General features: G+C 53.1%; 1 protein-coding gene across 1 annotated transcript; it reads right to left on the bottom strand.

Moving 5' to 3' along the window:
• Positions 1-20,979, bottom strand: ASS1 (argininosuccinate synthase 1). The gene is made up of 15 exons (XM_072352444.1): positions 20,845-20,979; positions 18,987-19,114; positions 18,595-18,663; positions 18,196-18,384; positions 16,559-16,615; positions 16,147-16,221; positions 14,167-14,237; positions 13,661-13,691; positions 10,809-10,899; positions 9,106-9,190; positions 8,423-8,487; positions 5,106-5,237; positions 2,054-2,210; positions 698-763; positions 1-234 (listed from the first exon to the last, which is right to left on the bottom strand). Exons 2-15 carry the CDS (start codon positions 19,092-19,094, stop codon positions 180-182), a joined length of 1,251 nt encoding a protein of 416 aa, XP_072208545.1. The 5' UTR covers positions 19,095-19,114; positions 20,845-20,979; the 3' UTR covers positions 1-179.
• Positions 20,980-22,074: the final 1,095 nt, after the last annotated feature.

Below are 22,074 nucleotides of genomic sequence, written 5' to 3'. Positions count from 1 at the left end.
TTAGCGGCTCTTAATCTATCACAAGTTTATTTTCCTCCCCCTGTCCCATCATTTTCTTCCCCTGTAACAAAGGCATCACCTCCACAGGACGGAGTTCCAGTTACAAATGACTGCCACAATTAGCAGCAGTGCTTCAAGGAATTAGAAAGGGAAGAGGGATGCCTGCGTGCCATTGATTGCTATTCATCCTGCTTTGTGCTGACCTTGCTCTGGAGACGATGATATTCCTTCAGCCTGGAAACCAGATTAAAAAAAAAAAAAGAATAAATTAATTGTAAATTAACAGTAATAACACATTTCCATTCAATTAATTTAAGCAGAATGAGGGGGCGTGAGGAGCAGGCGTTTGTTAAGGCCTGTACAGTTTAATTATGCTTTTTTTTCCCCCTTTTTTGCCTATGAGATAATGTAATTAATTTATCTGGGAGGGGTGGGGGGACACTGTGCATTGGGGAGAACAAAGCAGTTAACAGGCAAGGGAAAAATTAAGAGCCCATTATGTAAATGCAGCATGTTTTACAGCATTTAAGTTGGGTGGGGGGAGAGGTGGGGGGGGGAAGCACGAGAAACAAGTAAAATAAGGAGGAGGGATGAGCAAGAAGGCTGTAATTAAGGGAAGCTGTCAGTGGGCGGCTGGGGCTCAGGGCAATGCTGCGTCCTGCAGGGATGGGGGGCACCAGGACCCCCCTGCACTGACCTCAGTGCATTGATGTTGATGAAGCCGGTGGCATCGGCAGGCTCATAGTCCCCCTGCACGTCCATGCTGTAGGGAAAGAGGGTGTCACCACCTTGGGGATGCAGGGGACACTTTGTCCCTGTGCCCTGCATGTCCCCCCAGCTGACATCTGCCCCTCCAGGTGACGCCTCCCACACGCCACCCTTGCAACTGGCAGCAATGTTAAATCCCAGTGCCTTCCCTGTCCCACTGGTGCTGCAGCACCAGGCAACACCCCCATCCCACCGACCCCATCTCTGCTGCTTTCATCCCCCAAACTCATTTCCCAGAATCTGCAAACCTTAAAAAAAAAGAGAGAGAGAGAAAGAAGAGGAAGGGGGGGGGGGGGGGAAAGAGTTTACAATGATTTTACCTCCCCTGACGGGCTACAGAAAAACCTCTGTGCTTTTATTTTTGCTCATTCGAGTGGTTCTGACCTGCTCTATAATTACGTTACTTTCTACCTACTGTGCAGAGGCATTTCCACACAGCTCTGCCTCTCACAGCTTTCTCTCGGGTTCCTGTGACGCCGTCACTCAAAGGCTTTCAAACCAGCGATGTAGAAATCAAAAAGAAAAGGAAAATGGTTGGAGACGCAGGGAGAATAAGTGCCCCTGCTTTTCTCTCCTCTCTCTTTTCCCTCTGTCCCACCCCCCTCCATCCTCCTTTTTTTTTTCCTCCCCCCCCCCCCTCTTTTTTTCCCTTTCTTTTTTTTTTCTCCTTACTTTATTCATTTAATCTCTCCAAGTGAGAGCGTGGAGCATAATGAAGGGTTGGGACGGATTATTAGGAGCTGTTGATTTTGAGGGGGAGGGAAGGGGGGAAAAAAAAGGCAGAGAAGAGAAAGAGAGAAGATAATTTGACATTTACTCCGACTGATCTAAACTCATTCGGGTGTATTTATGGCTTATAAAGTGTTTAGAGAGATTGAAAGGGGTTGAGGGAGGGCTGGGGGGAGTGAGAAAGCAAGAGAGAAAACAACAGGAAGGAAAGGGAAAAGCCAGAGGAAAAATAATATTGACTTCAAAACACAGCTCGTGCTTGGCTGGGAGGAAATGGTGCTCTGCATTGTGGGTGGGTGGGGAGGTGGGTTGGGATGGGATGGAATGAGGAGGGATGGGATGAGATGGGACAGACTGAGCTGGGATGGAATGAGACAGGATGATACAGGATGAGCTGGGATGGGATTGAATGGTACAGGATGAGCTGGGATGGGATGAGACAGGGCAGGATGAGGCAAGATGAGAATGAATGTGATGAAACAAGATTAAATGGGACAGGATGCAATAGGACAGGATGAGACAGGATGGGACCCTTGCTGCCCCCAGACCCACTCACCTCACCAGCTCCTCATTGTACAGTGAGTGGGGGGACTCCCTGCCCAGGACGTAGACCTGGCCCTTGAAGACAGAGACACGCACAGTGCCTGCCACTGCCTGCTGGGAGCGTGTGATGCAGTGCCGCAGGAACTCACACTCAGGGCTGTACCAGAATCCTGTGGGCAGAGACACCATCAGAGTGGGAGTGGGGAGATTGGGGAGCCAGGAGGACATGGAAGGTGACCCCACTGAAGGCTGTTCTGCAAGGAAGCCATTGGGTAATTTTCGAGGGAAGGGATGCTGTCTTGAGGCTGGGAGAGAGAAACAAGGTGCCAGGATGGGTTGGTTCAGTGCTGAGCAATGGGGATTCTTGCACATCCTGTCCCCACTCAAGAGGAGATGGGTATCCTCTGCTCAGTGAAAGGCACTGTGGGCATTTTCCTTCCAGCTCCTCTGGATGTGGAACTTTCACTCATGGAAATGAAAAGCTTTGTTAAGTTATTACACAAACTCCACTCAAAGCCCGGCATCCTGGGAGTGTTGGGTGAAGACAGACAGGTGGATGGACAGACAGGTGGACAGAACCCGTTTGCAGCCCCCAGCATAGGGATGAGATGCTGTCCCCTGGGTTGGACAGGAAAGGGGCTGCCCTGTTGGGATGTGGTGTCCCAAGGGCAGCCCCGGCCCCGCTCCCACGCTCCCTCCAGCTACCACTGCCCAGGGCTGACCCTGGGGCTTTATCACGCTGCCTATCAGAGCACGTACATCCCTACATCACAGCAGGCTCAGCTTCCTTGACCCTGTCTAGAGTAACAGGGCTCTGATTTCCTTTGTGGGCCCCACCCCCAGCACTGCATCACATCCCCCAAAATGCAGCCTTGGGGAGCAGCCACTGGTGTGGGTGGTGGCACCGCCATTGGTGAAGCCACAGCAGGCACTCAGAGAGGCCATGCCCCGTGCACATCTCCTGTATCTGAGCGGGATAATTACCCGGGGAGGCCCCCAAGACCCGGAATAAAGCCTGGGAGATGGAGAGGGAGATAGAAGGGGAAAGAGAAAGAGCCCATTCATGGCCCTCAGGTCATCCCTGGGCTTTATCTCCCCATCTCCCTGCTGCTCTGCTCACACCGGTGCCCTCTCACCTTTCCTTCCCCAGCTGGGATTCAGGCTGAAGCCATTAAAGAAATAAACCTGAGCTTTTGTTGGCTGCCTCCATTCAAGACGGCATTGGGGCACTGTGCATCCTTCACTCTGGGATCTGCCCAGCCCTTGCTTGGTGTGTGCACTGCTCCTTTATGGGATATAACTGCTGCTACACAGCCCTGAATGCAACGGACACTTTGATGGTTCAGTGCTGAGCCCTCATCCCTGCATTCATCATCACACCAAGGCATCAGCTTGAGCCCCACAGACCCATGGGGCAAACCCACCCTATGGCACGGCCAAGGGACTCAGGGATCTCTTTTTTCCACTCCAGCTGGGCAAATAAATCCTTCCTTTTAACAAACACACTACAGGTACAACTCTTCAAATGTCAGGGCTGACTTCAGGCTGTTGCGTCCCCGTGGCAGGGAAAAAAAAACAAAAACCAACAAATAAATCTGAGACACATTAAAATAATAACCAGCCACTTAAATGCTGCTCTGACAACTCCAGGTGCGAGGAAGCACCCCCTCCCTCCTCACCCCCCACTGCAAACTAATTCCCCCCTTGCAGCCATCCATCCCAGCAGCCCTCCCTGCCCTAATCCCCCCTGACACCAACAATGGCATTTCCGCACCTGGCCCTACCTGCGGGACCCAGCGGCTTCAAAGCCAGCACTGCACAAAGGGATCAATGGGGACAGGGGAAGATAACCTCTAATTGTCCTGAAACCAGGGGCTGGTGACAATAATGAGGTGTTGCAGGAAGGCCAGCTCGGTGGGCTGATGGGGCTGAGGTACCCGCTGCCATCCTGACATAGCCCTAAGAAGCCAATGAACACCCTCAGTGTGTGGGTGAGGGTCTGCTCTTCACTTGGGTAGGAACACATCCTGCAGGTCTGTGAGAGGTGGGGATGGGTGAACGAGCCCACTGACACCTGAGCAGCCCTGTAGTCCTGTGGTTTCCCAACAGCGAGTGTTTATAAATAAATAAGTAGCTGTAAGGCTTTGACTAAAAATAAATAACCAACGTAGAGGCAACACAGCACTCAGTCAGCTATAAACAGCTACAGGCTGATGCAGCATCAGAGAACAAATGGAAGCGGGCGCCGTGATTTGAGGGGAAGGTAATGGAGACCCCCCCCACACTGCTGCTCCTGCCTGTGCACAGCCATGTCCTGCTGCAGCCCCAGGAAGCAGGGGAAGCAGTAAATGGGCCTCAGAAGGGAGTGGTGGGGATGGTGGTGAAGGGATGGAGAATCGGCGTTGTGACTGTGCAGGGTGGGACAAATCCCAGCCCTGCCAGGTGTTCCAGAACCACGGAGATGTGGCACTGAGGGATGCAGTCAGTGGGTGTGTTGGGAATGGGTTGGGCCTGGGGATCCTAGAGGTCTTTTCCAACCTTCATCATTCTGATTCAATGAAATCAACAGGGCTGGGATGTATGCCAGGAGCAGTCACTCATGGAAGGTGGCATCACCTCCCAGCACCCCATATGGAATCATAGAATTAGCCAGGTAGGAAAAGACCTTGAAGATCATCAAGTCCAACCACAGGCTAACCATAGTACCCTAACTCTAACAACCCTCTGCTAAATCATATCCCTGAGCCTACTTACCCTGAAAAGCAAATAGAGTGGGGAGGTCAGAATACTTTTAAGGTCATAGCACCGCAGGTTTGGGTTGGAAGGAAACTCAAACTCCATCCAAGATCACAGATCCACAGAACAATTTGAGTTGGAAGGAAACACCATCCATTTCCAACCCTTTTCACAGCCACATCCATCCCTTGGGCACTTCCACGGATGGGGCACCACAGCTTCCTTGGGCACAACCATCACCCCATGGCACGAGCACACCCACCTTTTCCCTACCATCCACACCTGCACTTCATCACCCCATGGGCAGCAGCAGCAGGGTCCATACGTACCATTGTACACCAGCTCAGAGAATTTCAAGCTGAGCCCCTGCTTGATTTTCCGTACTTCCCGATCCATGGTGAAGGCCTCGATATCTAAATGCGCGTGGTATAGGATCGTCCCTGCTGGGGTCTCATAGATACCTAGCCATTTTTCCAGGCAGGGGGAAAAGCAGAAAAAGAGAGAGAAACGAATGAGACCAAAACTGTCAGCAAATGACAAAAAATAATGACTTGGCTGACAGAAGGAGCTGTGGTCGAGCGCATTCAGTCCCAGCTTGCTGTAAAATGCATCTGTCATTATATTCATGCTGGGGCCGAGACAGTCCACTCCGCACCTTGCGGAGAAAATTTCTAGATTCCCCTCTTTGAAGAGGCACTCTGACGAGGCTAAATGACAGGGTTTGGGAACCGATCCCCCCACAGATACGTGCCCAACGGTCTGCGGCTGAAAACCTGTAATTAAGCGAACGATGCGGGGCACAGGAACAGGGCTGAAATCCCCTCCTCTCCTCGGCTGGCAGGCGAGCCCTGAGCCAAAATGGGGCTACCTGGGGACCAGGAGCACAATCCCACTTGGGGCCAGAGAAACCCCCCCCTGCTCCTTCCCGTCCACCCCTGGTTGTGTGAAAACTGGGGATGGGATGTGACCATCCCTTTGTTCCATGGGTTTAAAGCGTGTTTAAAGGCAATGTGGGATTTTGCTCCAGGGGCATGGAAAGTGATGGGAAAGAATGGGGTTGTCCAGTAATGGGCACAGTGTCAAAGTATTGTCCCCTTCCCGCTGGGCACCCACACTATGACACAGCCCTGGACAAGTGGCACCTATACATTGGGTTTTGCTGGCACATCAAACAGCGAGGCCATTTTCCTAAAAAAGAAAATAATAAGAACTCTGGATTTGGTCACAGTAAAAGTTACAGGAATACTGCCTGCCTTTCCCTCTGCTGCAGAGAGCTACAGCAGTGCTGTCAGTGTGCATTTCAGAGCCTGCCCCTGGCCCTGCAATGGGGCACACCTCACTCAGCCACCCTCCTCCCCCCCCATTACCTGGGATCTTCAATGAAAGGACTGGAGGGGAAGAAACCCACACACATCACTCACCATCTCCCACCCCTACCAGGCTCCCCACAAGCTCAGTGTCCTCCAAGATGAGAGGCCCAGTGGGACCCCATCCCCAGATGCTCACTGAAACCATCCCCATGAACACAACCAGGGCTCCAAACCCCAACCACAAAGCCAGGTGCACCATTAGCATCACGAACATCCCTTCTCCTTCCCACTTAGGCTGATCCATGGTTTAGGCTGATCCACGGCTTGGCTTTATGCCTTACTCCCCCACCTCCATGCCCTTGCCCATCGCCCACCTCCCCACTCGCCCCATCCACACGGTGACAGCAGCACAGGGACCGCTGTGCCAGGCGGGGAGGTGACAGCTGAGCCTTCAGAGACACCTTCAGAGTGACACTCACAGCCTCTCCAAGTGTCTATTTTCATCTCCCCGTGTTTACAGGAAAAAGACAGAGGTGTCAGCGATGCGGGCTGCTGGAGCTGCAATCACCCCGCAATTACCACTGGGGAAGGGGGGGCAGCCACGCAGACAGCTGCTGCTGCTTAAGAGTTTCTAATTTGTAAGCTCAGCTGTCAGTCCTCCTCCGTGCCTTTGGCTTTGGTGCGCTGAGCGTGGTTGGCACACGGTGCTGGTGGGATGGGACAGGATGCAACTTTAGTGCCTTGAGCCTGCAGGAAGGTCTACCCGAAATTTCTACCCCTGGGCAAATCCTTGCAAATGAGAGCAGGTTTGAGCACTGTGGGTATAGAAATGTGGGGAGAGAAAAGAGAGAAGCCCCCAAGGAATGGAGCTCAGCTCTTTGGGCAGCGGTCATACTCTCCTTCCTGCTTTCTCACCGCTGATTTTATTTGCTCCACTTAATTAGGCTCTCTCTGGAGACAGAAAGGTAATTTGGTACTAAGGATGGGAACAGGCACACACTGCCCTAATTCCAGCCAGTCCTGCTGCCCACTTGCACCCCCAAATCCCAGCTCAAGACCAGCACAGCACACAGTGCACCCTCATTGTTTTGGCCATAGCAGATCACAGTGAGTAGTAGACTGGCAAAAATCAGTCTCGATGCATTTTTCCCTTCTACACCACTTGGGCTCAGGAGGTGAAGGAAAGGACGGAAGGCAGCATCAAGATGGGAAACAGTCATTTGCAGCCCCAAGTCTGTGCCTCAGTTTCCCACAGTGAGCAGGGTGAGGGTCACCAAAGGGCTGCTGTATCCTACTAGGTACCAAGGGTTCCCTATGAATTATCCCTGTCCTACTGTGCAGAGCTCTCATCCACCAGCACGCCAATGCGACAGCGATTGCCTGACAACATCACTTGGCAGACAGACGTGACAGATAAATGGGGTTTAGTGAAATTATTAAATGTTGCAAGGGTCACTAGAGCATGTCAGCGGCTCTTAGAAAAAAATCAACCAAAACCAAGAAAAACAACAACAACAACAACGATTTTGACAAATTACTCAGCATCCAGCATGTTAATGCACATGGACGTGTGCACGCGGTTTGGGTTTCTGGTTTTGTTTGCCCCTCTTTTGGTTCTAATTGAGTTCTACAGGTTGGCACCCCATGGTTTGGGGTCTGTCTCTTGCTGGTGCTGCACAGGCAGCAGAGCCTTATCAAAATATTTGCTCGTGCCCTGCCACAGAGGGCAAGCATAAAGAAAGGGAGCCTCTAATTAGGCATTAATGAGATTTAAGACAAAAGAGCCAGGATGAGGAGAGTGAAATGATTATGAATGGGATTGATGACAAGCCGTCTCTGGCTCCTCAGTTCTGCACGGGGCAGCCTGCTCCCTCCAGAGGTTTCTGATGGAGCTGATCCTAATGGGAAATCGATGTGAACCACAGCCTCAGAAAGGTATGCGTAAATCAAGGATTGGCTTTAACCAGAACTGGTGGCTTGTGGTTGTATCCTCCCAGGGAGCCAGACCATGGTGGAATCAAGGGCCTGGGGTTGGACTCTATGATCTTAGTGGTCTTTTCCAACCTTAATGAATCAATGATTCTATGATTTAATGATCTTTTCTCACAGGGGACAGGTGTCACTCAAGATCTGGGCTCTCTGGTGGTACTGGAGCAAACCATAGCACGGATAGCTGTGAACCTAATGAGACATAGTCACCTTGGCCAAATCCTGGTTAAAAGCTAAAGGGAACAGCGCAAAGCCCAAACACTGACACCTAAGCCGCCACCCAGTCCCACCAGCACCTTCCCCTTTTGTGGCTGCTTTTAGGGCTGGGCTGGCACCTGCTCACTCACCTCTGGACTTCATCCCAACAAAGCGGTTCTCCACGATGTCGATGCGCCCCACGCCATGCTTGCCCCTGAAGAGAAGACAGGTGGATGGGTGATGAGGGGACAAACCCCAGATGATGGCATGGGCACCTCTGCACAGTGCTGGCATCACCCAGGGGCATCAGCAGTGACCCCCAGATTGGATGGGTAAAAGGCAGATGGTTACTCTCCTTTTCCCCTTCTCTTGGCTCTGCTTTCATGCTTCCCTTGCCAATGGCAAAGCCCCATGGCAAGAGTGGGCAGCTGCTGTGTGATAGGTGAAGTCATTTTAAAACCACTTAACATTTAAAATCAGAACTAAATGGAAAAGTTCATTCCCATTCAGCTCTAGAGGAATTAAAGATAGAGGCACAGAGGACTGGGTGGCACTGGGTGGCAGAAGCAGGCACATAAAGGGTGCTACCCTGTCTGCAGGGTGGCTCTTGACCCTTTGGAACCCACAATAAATGCAGAAGGCATAAATAGGAGAGCACAGGAAGTGAAAGCATAAATACTCCCTGCTTGGTGCCAGCACTGGTGGCATGAGTGGCACAAGCCTGGCACAACAGGGACCGCTCCACTGCTGCTTTGCCATCAGTGACACCAAACCAACTCTATCCCAGCTGGGGAACACTGGGGAACACAGAAGGGGACCGTATGGCACTCACGCAATGTCATTCAGGTACACGAAGAGCTCCAGGGCCGAGCAGTGGGTGACTCCATTCCTGGTGTTGGTGACCTTCACAGGCACACCTGCAGAGAAGGGTGGTGGGTAGAATGGAGTGGCAATGGGATCCCCTCCCGGCATCACCCCCCGCGCGTTAAATAGATGTGACAGATATGAACTCTAAATAACTTCTTAAAAAGGCATATCCAAGCTGCTGCCAGGGGGAATGAGGGAGGGGGAACCTCCTCGGGAGAAAAGTGAAATAAATAAATAAAAAGGCCATAAAAATGCCCCCCTCCCCTTTTTTTCCCCCTTGAGCTCTTTTTTTTTTTTTTAGGGCCTGTGAAATTGCAACCAGGCCCTTAACTAATTGAATTTCACGCTTAGCAATTGTCTTAGGGCACAGCACCTTCTGTCCCACCAGCCCCTGCCGGGGGGGTGACAAACGAGCCACCCGCCAGCAGGGGGGGGAGGACACGTCTGGGGCATGGTGATGTGCACACGCGTGTGCACACACAGCCCATGGTGAGGTGCTCCATAGGAATTCACGATTGCATTTTTAAAGAAAAGTTTGAAAATAGATGAAATATTTTTTAGGTGCTGGCTGGGAGGGGAGGCAAGTGGGGTTGGGTTGGTGGTGGTGGTGGTGGTAAGGGGGGGGGTGCTGACTAGCAAAAGAGGCATTTTCTTTAGCAGTGTGAAATGAGCAATAAATGTATTAGGAAGCTGACAAGGGGGCTGCGGGGCCCACAAAGAAAAGCTGCGCGGAGTTGGAGGCTAATCTCCCCTCCATCTGCCCTCCTCATTACCATTGAACGCGCTATCAGTTGCCAATCAGCGCTCAATGACTCCCTTTCTAGTCTTTATTACGAGGCGCCCGCGAGAGTCGTGTCTACTGACGGGCTCTGTCAGCTTCCCCCAACCTAAACCCCCTATTTTCCAGGGGTTTATAAACTCAGTTGTAAATTGCTATTAAATGTAAGTTGCGGCAATAATGAACCTTAAGCTGCTTCTCGCCAGGGCCCCCCCTCGGCGCCCTCCCCTCGCCCCGGCTCTTTCTATTCTCATCCTTCACTGGGGCATTGGCCAGGGTCCGCGTGGCAGAGAGCCGACATTGTTGGGGCTGTTGTTGATGAAAGCTGCTTAGCCTTTAAAATAGTTAATAATTAGATTAAAACTTCAAATAAATTAACTAGGGGCTGAATGGGGGCTCCGCCTTGCGGGGGAGAGGATCAGGGGAATGGAGCTGGGCTCCCAGTGCTGGGGACTTCGGGGAGGAGGTGGCCCCTCTTAACCATGGGGTGGCATGGGGGCACCCATGGATGGCAAGAGTGGGAGGACTGTATCCCCTCGTTGGAGTCTGATGAGGGTCAGCGTCACCTGCGTGTCCCCAGGGGCCACCTGAGTACCATGGACAGCGACACCAGCACCCACTGCACCTCATGCCTGGGGGTCCCCCCCTCTGGTGTCAGTGGGGTCCCACTGTCACAGGACTGAGCACTATGGGACAAGGAGCCACAGAGAACATACCCAGACTGCCCACACTAATGGAAAAACCCCAGCACGCTCCAAGGTGTGATGCCCCAAACTGGGGTGTAGCCCACCTCCACCTTAGTGATGCTCCAGGCTGCATTTTTCACCAGGAAGCAAGATTTGGTCCTAACACAGACTCAGTGCCAAGGGGAAACTCTGGGCACGTCTTACCATTCTCAAATTCTATCTCCAATTCATCTGGGATGTCCAAAGAGGTGGTTGGGTCGCAGGTCTTTGTGTAGAGGTCAAGGGGGGCTCGATTCTGCAAAATAGAAAAAAAGAGGGACAGTTGTTGGGCATGGTTATGGGCACAACCAGCATCACCAGCACCCTAAAGCTCAGCAGGCTGGCACCCATCCCCATTCCCAAAGCAATGGGACGCGGCGATCATGGCACAAAGCAGCAATGGAGCTCAGGGGGCCCTAGGAACAAAGGGGATGGAAAAAAAAAAAATCAGACAATTTTTCCCCTCAACTTGATCTCATCTTTTTCTTCGACGCCCCCACAGCTGGAGGTGGAATAGCTGCGGAGAAGCAAGTCAGGCAGGGAAAAGTGCGACTTTTTTGCGGTCAGTGCGGAATAAGCCAGGCTGCAGCAGGGCCAAAACCCAGCTTATTCCGTGAGGACCGAGAAAACGAATGAGGAGGGCTGACCCCAGCAGGTGCTCTAGTCGCATGGGCTCTTTCATGGTGTCCTCGAGGTTAATACACACAGGGGGAAAATAGAGGAACAAAGCAAAAACCCATTTCAGAGCGCATCAACCTTTATGTATATTTTCCCCCAAGATTTATAGTAAAGAAGCATCTTATCTCCTTTAGAGCTGGGCCACTGGAGGCTGGGGTGATGGCGGTGAATTGAAGCACATACCAGACGAGGGAGGAAGAAATAATAATAATAACAAAAAAGCTTTCTGTCCTAGCAAGCAAAATACATTGTAATTTAGCAAAGCTGAAGCATCTCCCTCGAGGCTGCTGCCCCATCCAGGTTGGGACAGCATTGTCACTCATGTTGGAGATACTACCTTATGTTGCCTGTGTGACCACAGAAGGAACCCAACAGTGCCCATGTGTAGCCCCTGTGCTGGGAAGGGGGAGAAGGAAACTAAAGCACAGCACAACCCAGTCACCTGTCCACGTCCCCAACTGTGGCCTCTCCTGTGTCCATCCCCTGCCTCCTCACCACCAAGCAGAGGGCAAAGCAGAATCATAGAACATCCCAAGTTGGAAGGGACCCATAAAGATCATCGAGCCCAACTTCACAGACATACATCTCATTTTTGGGTGGTCCTGTGCGGAGACAGGAATTGGACTCAATGATCCGTATGGGTCCCTTCCAACTTGGGATTTTCTATGAATATTTTTTGCCCTTCCCCCTCATTTTACACAGCACACGCACGTCTCCCCCGTGTCCCCCAAGCATTCAGATTACACGGGCTGCAGATTTCAATTTTACATCATCTGCCCTCTCCTAGCCCCGATCACACTTATTAACCAGACAGACCCGCTGGAGATGATGGAAAACTTAGAGTTCAAAAGGAAAGATGGGGACCACGAGGAAGGGAAGAAATGGAAAGTATTAAAAACTCTTTACTAAACATTGGAAGTCAAAGTCAGGTAGTTTCCAATTTTCTAAGCCAACTATGAAAGCCCCTATTAGATAAAATAACTAAATAGAAATAAAAGTGACATTTGGCTTGCATTCCATCATTACGGTGCGAGTCTGTCCTCTTTTTATTCTCTCTCCTAAAAGCACAGTTCAAATGACAAATAGTTTGTTGCAGTGTATCAATGCCTCCTATTTATCCCTCCCTGCAGGGGGGCTAGTCCTGCAATGTCATCTTTAAAGGGGAGAGAGGAAAAAAAAAAGGAAGAAAAAAAAAAAAGGAAGAGTGTGTGGAAAGAAGGGAGGGGGGGTGGGGGGGTGGAGAAAGAAGCAAGAAAAACGGGGCAAGAAGAGAAGAAATTGGAAGCAAATGGTCCATGAAGTAAACCATGATGCAGAGCTATCGATGCCGCAAATGGTTTATTCATCCGGCTGATATTGTTGTGCCCGGGACTGAATGAACTCTTTCAGAGTGCCATATGAAGTTAAAGCAAGTAAATTTCTATCTTTCTCCGCATTAGCTGCCTCATTGCCCTTCAATCGGGCCTCACAGAGGCAGAAAATAGCTCAACCATCTGCTTTCAAATCCCTCGTTGGCAGTCTCTGGGCTTTGGGAGGGGACCCACCGTGCCTGGCACCCCAGCCACCCTCATCCTGGGCTGTGGAAGGGGACAGTGGTGACACCACACAGCCACCTCCCTGTGCCGTTGGATGGTGATGTGCCCATCACCAAGGGATGCTCAGGGAAGGGAACATTCTCTACCCAGCATTCCAGACCGGGAGGGACATAGACTAGGAAGAAATGTGGGGTCTTGCTCAATGATCCAGAGAGGTGTTGATGCTGTAAGGGGGAAGAACTTGTGTGGGGCCATGATGCCCACTCCACAGTCCTCATCCTCACTTCCCTATGCTATAGGCAAATTCCCAACCTACCAGGGTCCACTAAGCAGCAGCTGGCTCCTGCCCAGCAGCAATTGGTGCTGATGGAGAGCTGAATGACTGCTGAACATCCCAGCAGCTGAGCACAAGTGGTGCAGCACCAAGAGCCCACAGCCCATAGGAATGTGGTGGTCCCATGGAGTAGCTCACTTTAAAGCCATTGCGTCCTCCCAGAGAAAGAAGAGGAAGCAAAAATGGCCATGGGGAGCAGCTAGAACTCCTCTATCCACTTGTGGAGGCCACCAGCACCTCATCAGTGTCATTGCTCCTTTATTGCTGCCCCATGACATTTCCCCTTCCAGTGTCACCCTGAAACTGGCCCGTCCCCTATTGACACCAATGGCAAATAGCGTGCTGCAAGAGGCGGAGGGGCTGGGCAGGGCTTCCCCACCACACACGGCCCGCCGTGAAATTTCCAATTAGGCTGCAAACACACGAGACGCCCTCAGCCCTGTAGCTGCCACCCGGCCGTGATCGATTACCTTGGGGTTCTCCAGGATCCCGGCTTCATAGCTGCAGCAGGCAGGGAAGGAGGGAGAGAAAGACAGAGTGATGTCATTGCACTGTGGGTCCGTGGAGCTTTGGGATCACCTCAAACCATTGCCACCACCCAGAGCACAGCCATCCCATAGCAATGGGGTAAAGGTGTGTTATGGTTCCCCAGGAGACTCTGCAGTAATCTCGCTAAGGAGCTTGCAATGACCCATGAGACAAATGCTGCCACCTGGGATGTGGGCAAATACATAGCTTTAGAAAGGTGGAGATCTTGGAGCCAGCCCCATTCAGCTCATCATGGGATAGTCCAGGAGGATGGAACTAAATGATCTTTGAAGTCTCTTCCCAACCAAAGCCATCCTATGATGGGGAGCAGATTCTTTGCTTTAGGGATGTGAAGGATTGTGCTGGCCACGTGTCATGTCCCACCACACAGTGGGGGCATTACAACCCCATGCTCTGGGTTCCTGCCCCACCAGAGCTGTCTGCTCACCTGATGTGCATAAGGTTCTCATCCATGCTCCAGGGCGCCTTGGGTGTCACAGGCACTGGGATGCCATGTTTCTGCAGAGAGAAGGGGAGCAGTGCTGAGCAAGTCCACAGAGCGAGTCAGCCTCCAGCACAGCCTCCATGGATTCAGCCCCCAAAAACACAAAAGCACAACCCCATGGGCACCAGCAGCACGGACAGCTGTGCCTCCAACCCTCTGTGCTCCATCAGCTCCTCCGTGGGGCCACCAGGGCATGCTTTAACCCAAGTGATGAGGATGTTAGAATGGATGTGATGTTGAACATCTTTTTCTAGGTCAGGTTGGCTTGTTCCCCAGTTGGGATCCTCTGAAATGGAAGATAACATAGAGATATGTAGCCCAAAAAACCATGGGATGCTCTCCAGCCTTCAGCAGCACCAATACTCTGCTGAGAGGGGAGCAACACCCATGTCCTCACAGTCCCATGGGCATTCTGCCATGCATGCCCTGAGTCCCTGGCACAGAGCTGGAGAAAGAAGAATCTTCTGCTTGCTAAATCATGGTTCTCAACCCATTAACCTGAACTCAGAGCAGGGACCTAAGATACTTCCTAGGTCTGCAGAAGGACCAGATCAGCTTTGCAGCCAGTGCCAGTGGAGACAGTGCCCCCATCACACAGGTCCTGGCAGCCCACAGGACCACTGGCACCCCCACCCCACCCCAGGCTATGGTGCATCACCAGGCAGCTCCACTGCCCCAACCCGCTCCCACCTACAGAGCAAGCAGCACATTTGCACTTCAAATGGATCTCAGCCACAAGCTCTGACTTGCAGAGAAGGCAAAGCACAGCTCACTCACTGGGTACAAGAGTGGAAAGACACCTCTCCTGCCCCATCCCTCAGGGCAGCACATCTCCCAGCCCCTGCCCTTTGCCATACACAGAGCACAAGGGCTGGGCTGTAGATCTCTGCCCCACCAGGGCCCTTGTCCTCATCACAGAGCCCTCCTGAATCCTGGCAGAAGACATTTCATCTTCATTAATTCACGCTGAGAAATTACCGTGTTGCCCCAAGCACATCCAGGCACGGAGGACCTGCCCACATCTCCTCCTGAGCATGAAGGAGGGAAACTCCCTTTTCTTTCAAGTGCTGAGCACAGCCATGGGCCAAGAGGTACTGCGAACCCTCAACCCCAACCTCTTCTATCTGAGCAGGGCCCCAACCCATTTCACTCTCCTTATTTTCCCCTCCTCTTCCCAAGCGAAGAAAAAAAACCCAAAAAACCAAAACAAAACAGCTAAAAAAGAAAACCACAACAAAACCCAAAACACATGTTCCATTTTCCCTATAATAAAAAAAAAACGCCACGCTCTTAATAACTCCCCTATTTGACAATTTGTTTGGCAACATATGGAAAGCCCTCGTAAACTCGCCCCTTCATAATACACCAACAGATGGCAAACACAACCCTCAACGCACGGCCCCGATGCGCTGTGCTGAGCTCCCGTGGCCCCACACCTCACCATCCTCACGCTGCCAGGCAGCCTGGATGGCAGCTATTTAAAAACTGAAGCAATTTTCTGCTGTATGCACAGAGCTGCCTTTTCCCTTTTGATTGATTGAGCCGAGTTGTCAAGCATTTCCGTGCAGCCGCTAAAAAAGAAAGGTACCCTGGTGGGCACGTAAAAACCTGATGCAAAACTTCTAATGTGTTTTATTGCAACTTGTACTTCAAAAAGGAAGGGACAACAAAAGAGGAGCGCGTTTGCTTTGTCTGTTACACAAGTCGTTGAGTTGGGACCCGTTTGCTTGGGAAAATGGGTTACAAACAGCAGCTGGGTAATTATGGGGAAAAAATACATATACGGGAAGAAAAAAACAAACCCTATAACACCCCAGGAGAGCCCAGTGGGGAGCTGCAGCAACGCTCTGTAAGTCTCACTGCCATTGCCCACATGGTACAGTAAGCATCCCACATCCCATCTGAGCATCCCATGGCTCCTACCTGGGCGTACTCCATCAGCTCACGGCGCCCAGGGAAGCGCTGGTAGAACTCAGGCATCCTCCACGGTGCGATGACCTGGAGGCAAGCAGAAGCATGAGGCTCGCTGCCCTCTGCCCCCCAAACCCCTCCCCAGTTGAAATTCAATCTCCCCATACGATGGTGGAGTAACCCAAAACCCTGACCCTCGCAAGGTGCTGGATGCCAGGGGGAAGCAGGCAGCATCGATCATCCAGCAGCTGCCACTGTGCTGTTTGCCCAGCGGCCTCGTGGTGTTTGGGGTAAAAACAGATCAATTAAGGATCATTATGGCCCACCCTTAAATACCAAAACGTTGCTCAGCGCAGCTGGCAGCTTGTTAAGAGGAGCTGTGTCTGTGTTAAAGCAGAATTCCCCAGGTGGGCTGAGTCCTTACCTTGATGCTGGGGCACAGTGCATAGCAGCTGAGCTCAAAGCGCACCTGGTCGTTACCCTGAAACACACAGGGAGGCATTGAGAGGCTGCCTTGGGAGAGGTGCCCCCACCCCATCAACCCACAGGGGCTGCATCCTTCAGCCCCTTCAGGATGGGGGGGGGCTGCTTTGGAGTTTTGTCCCTGGGACAGCACATGGACACAGGATGATGTCACATGCAACACTGGAGAGCCCAGATGTGCCCCTGCTCCAGGAACAGGGAACAAGATGCAGCAGAGAGCAAGGGGGATGTGTTTTGGGGTGCAGACTGAGTGGGCACTGAGGACACCAAGAGCATCACTCCCCTGAGCTGAGAGTCCTGAAAACCCAACCTGTGGATGAACCTCCTGGTCCTGAAGGCATTTCCCAGCCTACGTGATCCTACAAAGTCCTGATCTGAGTATTTATTTCTCCATGAAGGGAGAGGAAGAATTCATCACTTAAGAGGATGTTCTGAACCTCTCTCTATCTTAATTGGCCCTTGCTGGTGGGGTACAGCTAACAAGGGTAGGTAGCTGGAAGGGGTGTCCTCCAGGGGAACAGGGCTCACCAAACCCATTTTCCCCCCAGCTCTAAGGGATGTTTAGGACCCCCTCCTTCCTCTTGTCCCCAGCCTGAAGGATACATTTACAACTGGGCTGCGAGATCCCCTAGGACTATTACACACAGGCAAGCAGAGCTGACAGAGCACTCATTTCCCTTACAGGCCCAAAACACCTCCATCTGCTCCTGCAGTGGGGACACCGCAGATGGCCTACATTGCTGATGCTGTGGGGCTGTGCAGGGTCGGGTTACCCACAGGGCTGCCTGTGCCTTAATGGATAGAGGAGGTGGGGGGGTCTGGGGAGCAGCCGAGGATCCCCAGAGTTGCACTGATGCCCAGGGATGAAGGGAACAACTCAGTGCTCAGGACACACTCTGGGTGCTCTCAAAGGGATGCTGCTGGGTGAATCAGGAGAAGGATGTGGGGAAAGCAGCATGGCAGGAACAGGACTCACTGTGGCCATGGAGCTATCTTACAGGTGCACACTTCTGTCTTCAATCTGAGTGTATCCAACATCCTCCTTCTAGCAGGGCTCTTCCACCAGGGACCCTAAACCCAACCTGCCTTACACCGGGACCACAGGCAGGGCTGTGAGCTGCATGGGGGAGGGGGGGTCCCTGAAAGATGGGAGGAGGAGGCCTGGGTGCACATACAGCACCCTGCAGATCTGCTCTGCTGGCAGCTGGTGATGGGGACACCCTGAGCACCCCCAGAGGGATGTAGAGAAGACCCCAAGATGGATGGGACCCATATGGATCATCAAGTCCTACTCCTGCCTCCACAGAGGACCTCCCGAAAGTCAGGCTGTACGATGGCTGTGCCCCACGGCTTTGTCCTTTTCTGGGACATCGTGGCACAAGTCTTGCGTCCTCCTCCCAGGTTGGCTGGGAATAAAGCAGGACGGCAGACCGGCTGCACAGCATCCACCCCGAGCATCCTTCCCACGGTCTCTGGCTGCCTCTAGTGGCAAAACCAGAGCTCTGCAATCCCCACCAGCGCTCACCAAACGCCTCACCGCGCAAGCACGAGCAGCCATGCCCCCCCCAAGCCCCTCACCTTGCCCGTGGCCCCGTGGGCGATGTACCGAGCCCCCCGCTCCTTGGCGATCAGCACCAGGCGGCGGGCGATGCAGGGCCGGGCAAGCGCGGTGCCCAGCAGGTAGCGGTCCTCGTACAGAGCATTGGCCTGCACTGCTGGCCAGATGAACTCCTCCACAAACTCCTTGCAGACATCCTGGATGTACACCTGTGGGGATGGAAGGAACAAAGGGATGGAGGGCAGCTGGGGGGTAACCAGCTCCTATGGGAGCTGTGCCATAGAGTGTGCCTATGTCATGCTATGGGGATGGCAAGGTGAGGGGAACCTTATTCTCTCCTTTCCTAAATGCTGCCAAAAGATTTAAGTGCCAGACCCCTGGGAAAGGGACTGGGGGGTTCTCAGAGCTCCCCGTGGTACCTTCTCAGCCCCCAGTGCCAGTGCTTTCTTTCGGGCTGCATCAAAGTCTTCTTTCTGCCCAATGTTGGCCTGGAAAAAGTGAGAAAAGCTCAGTTGGACACTTGCACAAAACCAAAGGCATGCCCAATCTGGATATCCAGGGTCACACTGGGCTTGGGGCCACCCGGAATGAGCAGGAGGAGCTCCATCCATCTAAGCAGGCATTTTGGGGCTGCACTGCCCTCTGTCAGCCCCTTGGCTCTGCCCCATTAGCAGTCAATAGCCACCAAGGATGAGCAGTGCTTCACACAGACAGGATGATGTTCACCAGTAGCTCCATGCACCCTGCACATCCCCACTGTACCCCTACAGCCCCAGGCCTCTGCCCCACCCCCGGTAGCCCCCAGACTCACCAGGAAGGCAATGACAGTGTAGCCCTGCTCCTTCAGCCATACCAGAATGCAGGAGGTGTCCAGGCCCCCACTGTAGGCAAGGACCACGGTGTCCCTGTGTTCAGCCATCTGCACGCTCCCTCAGCACCCTGCAAAGTGTGGGGCCAGGCTCAGCATAGTGCAGGTGCTGTGCTTGGGCACGACCCGACACATCCTGGCCCTGCTGGGCATGTGAGCATCACCCCCAGCCTCAGCTCAGAGTCTAATTAATAGTTAGTGGGTGTTCGTCCTAATTACACAGGAATCCTCTGCGTGGGGATTCAGTGCTCCTTACTCTTTGGCTGAGGGCACGGCGGATTTCAGCCAGCAGTGGGGTAACAAAGCTCTGAGCTCGTGGGGCTCTGCAGGGGGGGATTTGGGAGCCCCAGGGCCATGTTAGCTGTGGGAAGGGGCTCAGGGCTGTCCCCAAGCCAGGCTGAGAATCCAGGGCCCCACAGGGATGATGCCAGCCAACCTTTGGCCAGAGCCAGCAGACACAGAGCCAGCCAAATCCCACCCTGAGCAACCTCCTTGCTCTCGCCAAGTCAGCACAATCCTGCTCCTGCTATTGCAAGCACAAAACACTCTGTGCCCAGCTCCTCAAGTGTCCTACACCTTTTGCAGCAGGATGCGCTTCCCCCCATTGCACCCCATGGAGCATCACTCAGACCCAGCATCTCTCCCTGCTGCAGGATCCGGCTCTGCTGAAGCACAGAGGGGTCTGACAGCCCCATACCCTCCATTCAGCTCCCTCACCCTGCTATGCATGCAGCAGCCAGCCTTGTGCAAGCAGCGCTTCCGTAACTCCCGGCGTCTGGGTGTGCACGGAGCTGGGTGTGTGCCCAGCCTTTCCTTTCCTCTCACTGAAGCATTTACAGGAAAAGGCAACTTGTACTTCCCAAAAGGGACCAGCCCCAACATGGTCCCACATCTGCACAGTTCTTGTACCCCAAACCACTTCCCTCTGCAGCATCCAGCATGACTGCTGCTGCCCCAGCTGAGTGCTGCTGGGAATGGGCACACTTCATTTGCGAGCAGCAAACACCTCTGCATTTTCCTACTCACTTTGCTTTGCCCAGGGGGGTGTGGGAACCTGGCTTTCATTTGCCCTGGGAACACATCCCATAGCCCAGGGCCACCAGCTCCACACACAGGGCTCCTTCTCAGCCTCTCTGTCCAGGAAGGGAGAGCTTCAAAGTTTCAGCCTTATGTGCCAGTAAATCAAAGCAAACAAAGCTCAGCGAAGGGGAACATCTCGGGACTTTCTCAACCTTTACAATTACACTGCAGCAATTTCCTTGTGACTTGGGTTACACTTTGTACCGGAGAGACTCTGTTTTCTCTGCCCCACAGGGACACCAAGATTTTGTTTTTAAACCAAGAGAAATAAAAGGTGGGTTGATGGCGTCTGAATAGAAAGCTGAAACCTTTGTCAAGAAGGGAAGCTGCCTTCCCCACGCAGGCTGGCAGAGCACCCCAGGACAGCAGGGTAAGCCTTGGTGTGCGAGCATAGGGGCACCATCCTGTCCCCAGCATCCCCAAACAGAGCAGGGAGGGCAATGGGATGGTGCCAGATGAAGTGCCAGCTCCGGTCCCTGTGGGTGGCCAAGTTGGGATGCTGTCAGGGGGTGGGAAGTGCCCAAAAACTGGGTGAGAAGGGGCTCAGTGCAGTACAAGTGATGGGAAGGGACTGGAACCCCCCATCCCACTCCTCTGAGCCCATCCCATGCACCCATAGTGGAACAGAGCTGGGGGTGAGTGGAGAAGGGTCAGCCAGGAGCAGGGACAGTCCCTGACAGCAAAGAGTCCTTTCCTCCCCCCTTGCTGTGCCCACACTCACCCAATCTACAGGACCGCAGAAACCAGCTGCCCTCCGTGCTCCAGCCCGGGTCCAGCATCCTCCTTCTCTTCCTCCTCCCTTATAGCCGGGCGGGGGCAGGCGGAGCTGCCAAAGGACTGTCCCCTTCGTGGGCACTGTCCCCAGTGGAGCCCTGCCCTCTAAGTGCCTGGGGTTCACAGAGCATAGAGGGGCAGCTCACACTCCAGTTGGGATGAGGGCTTTGCCCAGTGCTACCCCACAGCTGCCTGACTTCCTGCTGGGCACAGCTCTGCAGGGGAAGAAAGAATTGGGGTAATGGGGTAATGGGGTAACACCACGCTCCCCTTGTGCATCACTCAGATCAACAGCAGGCCTTCAAGCATGGGGAAGCAATCATCTATAGGCAGTACTCCTTCAGGGGCACCTCAGTGAGAGCACAGTGCAAGCAATGGGCTTTGGCAGCAGCAACCTCCCCCCAGCACTGTGCCATCACCAAATGTGGGGACAATTATGTTGGGGTCCATCCAGCCAGTGCAGTGGGGTGAGACAAATGACTTCTGGGCAACAACCTCTGCCTGCAACACATGTGTAAAGGTCTGATCCTGGCCCCACTGATTAAGGGACCCAGCACAGGACCAGGGCTGGACACTGACCAGCACCACTGCCACATGCAGGTATTGTCCCTTGGGCAGCCCAAGGCCACAGAGGGAAGATGGCTGGAGGAGCTGCCTTCTTCACAAGGAAACCTTTACTTGGAACCAAACCATAAATAACTGCGCAGGAACATAATGGATTTTGAGACACACATAAAGCTGAGGGATCATTTGCCTTCCCTGATTGCTCCCCAGCCCAGTGGGCTCCTGCTCCCCCCATACCCACTATCTGTGGGCTGATCACAGCCAAGTCTGCCCTGAGCTGTTTGGGGTGTTGCAACAAACCCAGTGTTTGCAAGAGGCTGGTGGGACACCTTATCCCCCAGCAGGACGTGTCACACCCAGCCCTGCTGAGTCAGGAACTGACCCCAGGTGAAGGCACAAGGTGGGGGGATGGATTCCCAGCTGGGAAAAGGGTGGTGCAAGCACAGCTCTCCCCAAACAACACATCCCCACTGCAACAAGAAAACAGACAGGAGGTGGCACAATGCCATGGAGCTGACAGCAGCTTCACCCTCTACAGCCCCATCAGGAGGGAAAGAGTGAGATGGAAATGATGATGATGCCCTGCATGCACTCACCTACATCTGCAGACAAG

This window comes from Excalfactoria chinensis, chromosome 18 (genome assembly GCF_039878825.1).
Source record: "Excalfactoria chinensis isolate bCotChi1 chromosome 18, bCotChi1.hap2, whole genome shotgun sequence".
Lineage (NCBI taxonomy): Eukaryota > Metazoa > Chordata > Aves > Galliformes > Phasianidae > Excalfactoria > Excalfactoria chinensis.
The sequence above is the reverse complement of the archived record's forward strand: the minus strand, read 5'-3'. Positions and strand labels throughout refer to the sequence as shown.

Excerpts from the sequence above, each read along its gene's own strand:
- ASS1 (XM_072352444.1), bottom strand. The coding sequence starts at position 19,094 with ATGGCTGAACACAGGGACACCGTGGTCCTTGCCTACAGTGGGGGCCTG. Across the intron at positions 9,191-10,808 it reads GGAGATAGAATTTGAGAATG|GTGTGCCTGTGAAGGTCACC; the intron begins GTAAGACGTGCC and ends CCTTCTCTGCAG. Across the intron at positions 764-2,053 it reads TACAATGAGGAGCTGGTGAG|CATGGACGTGCAGGGGGACT; the intron begins GTGAGTGGGTCT and ends CTTTCCCTACAG.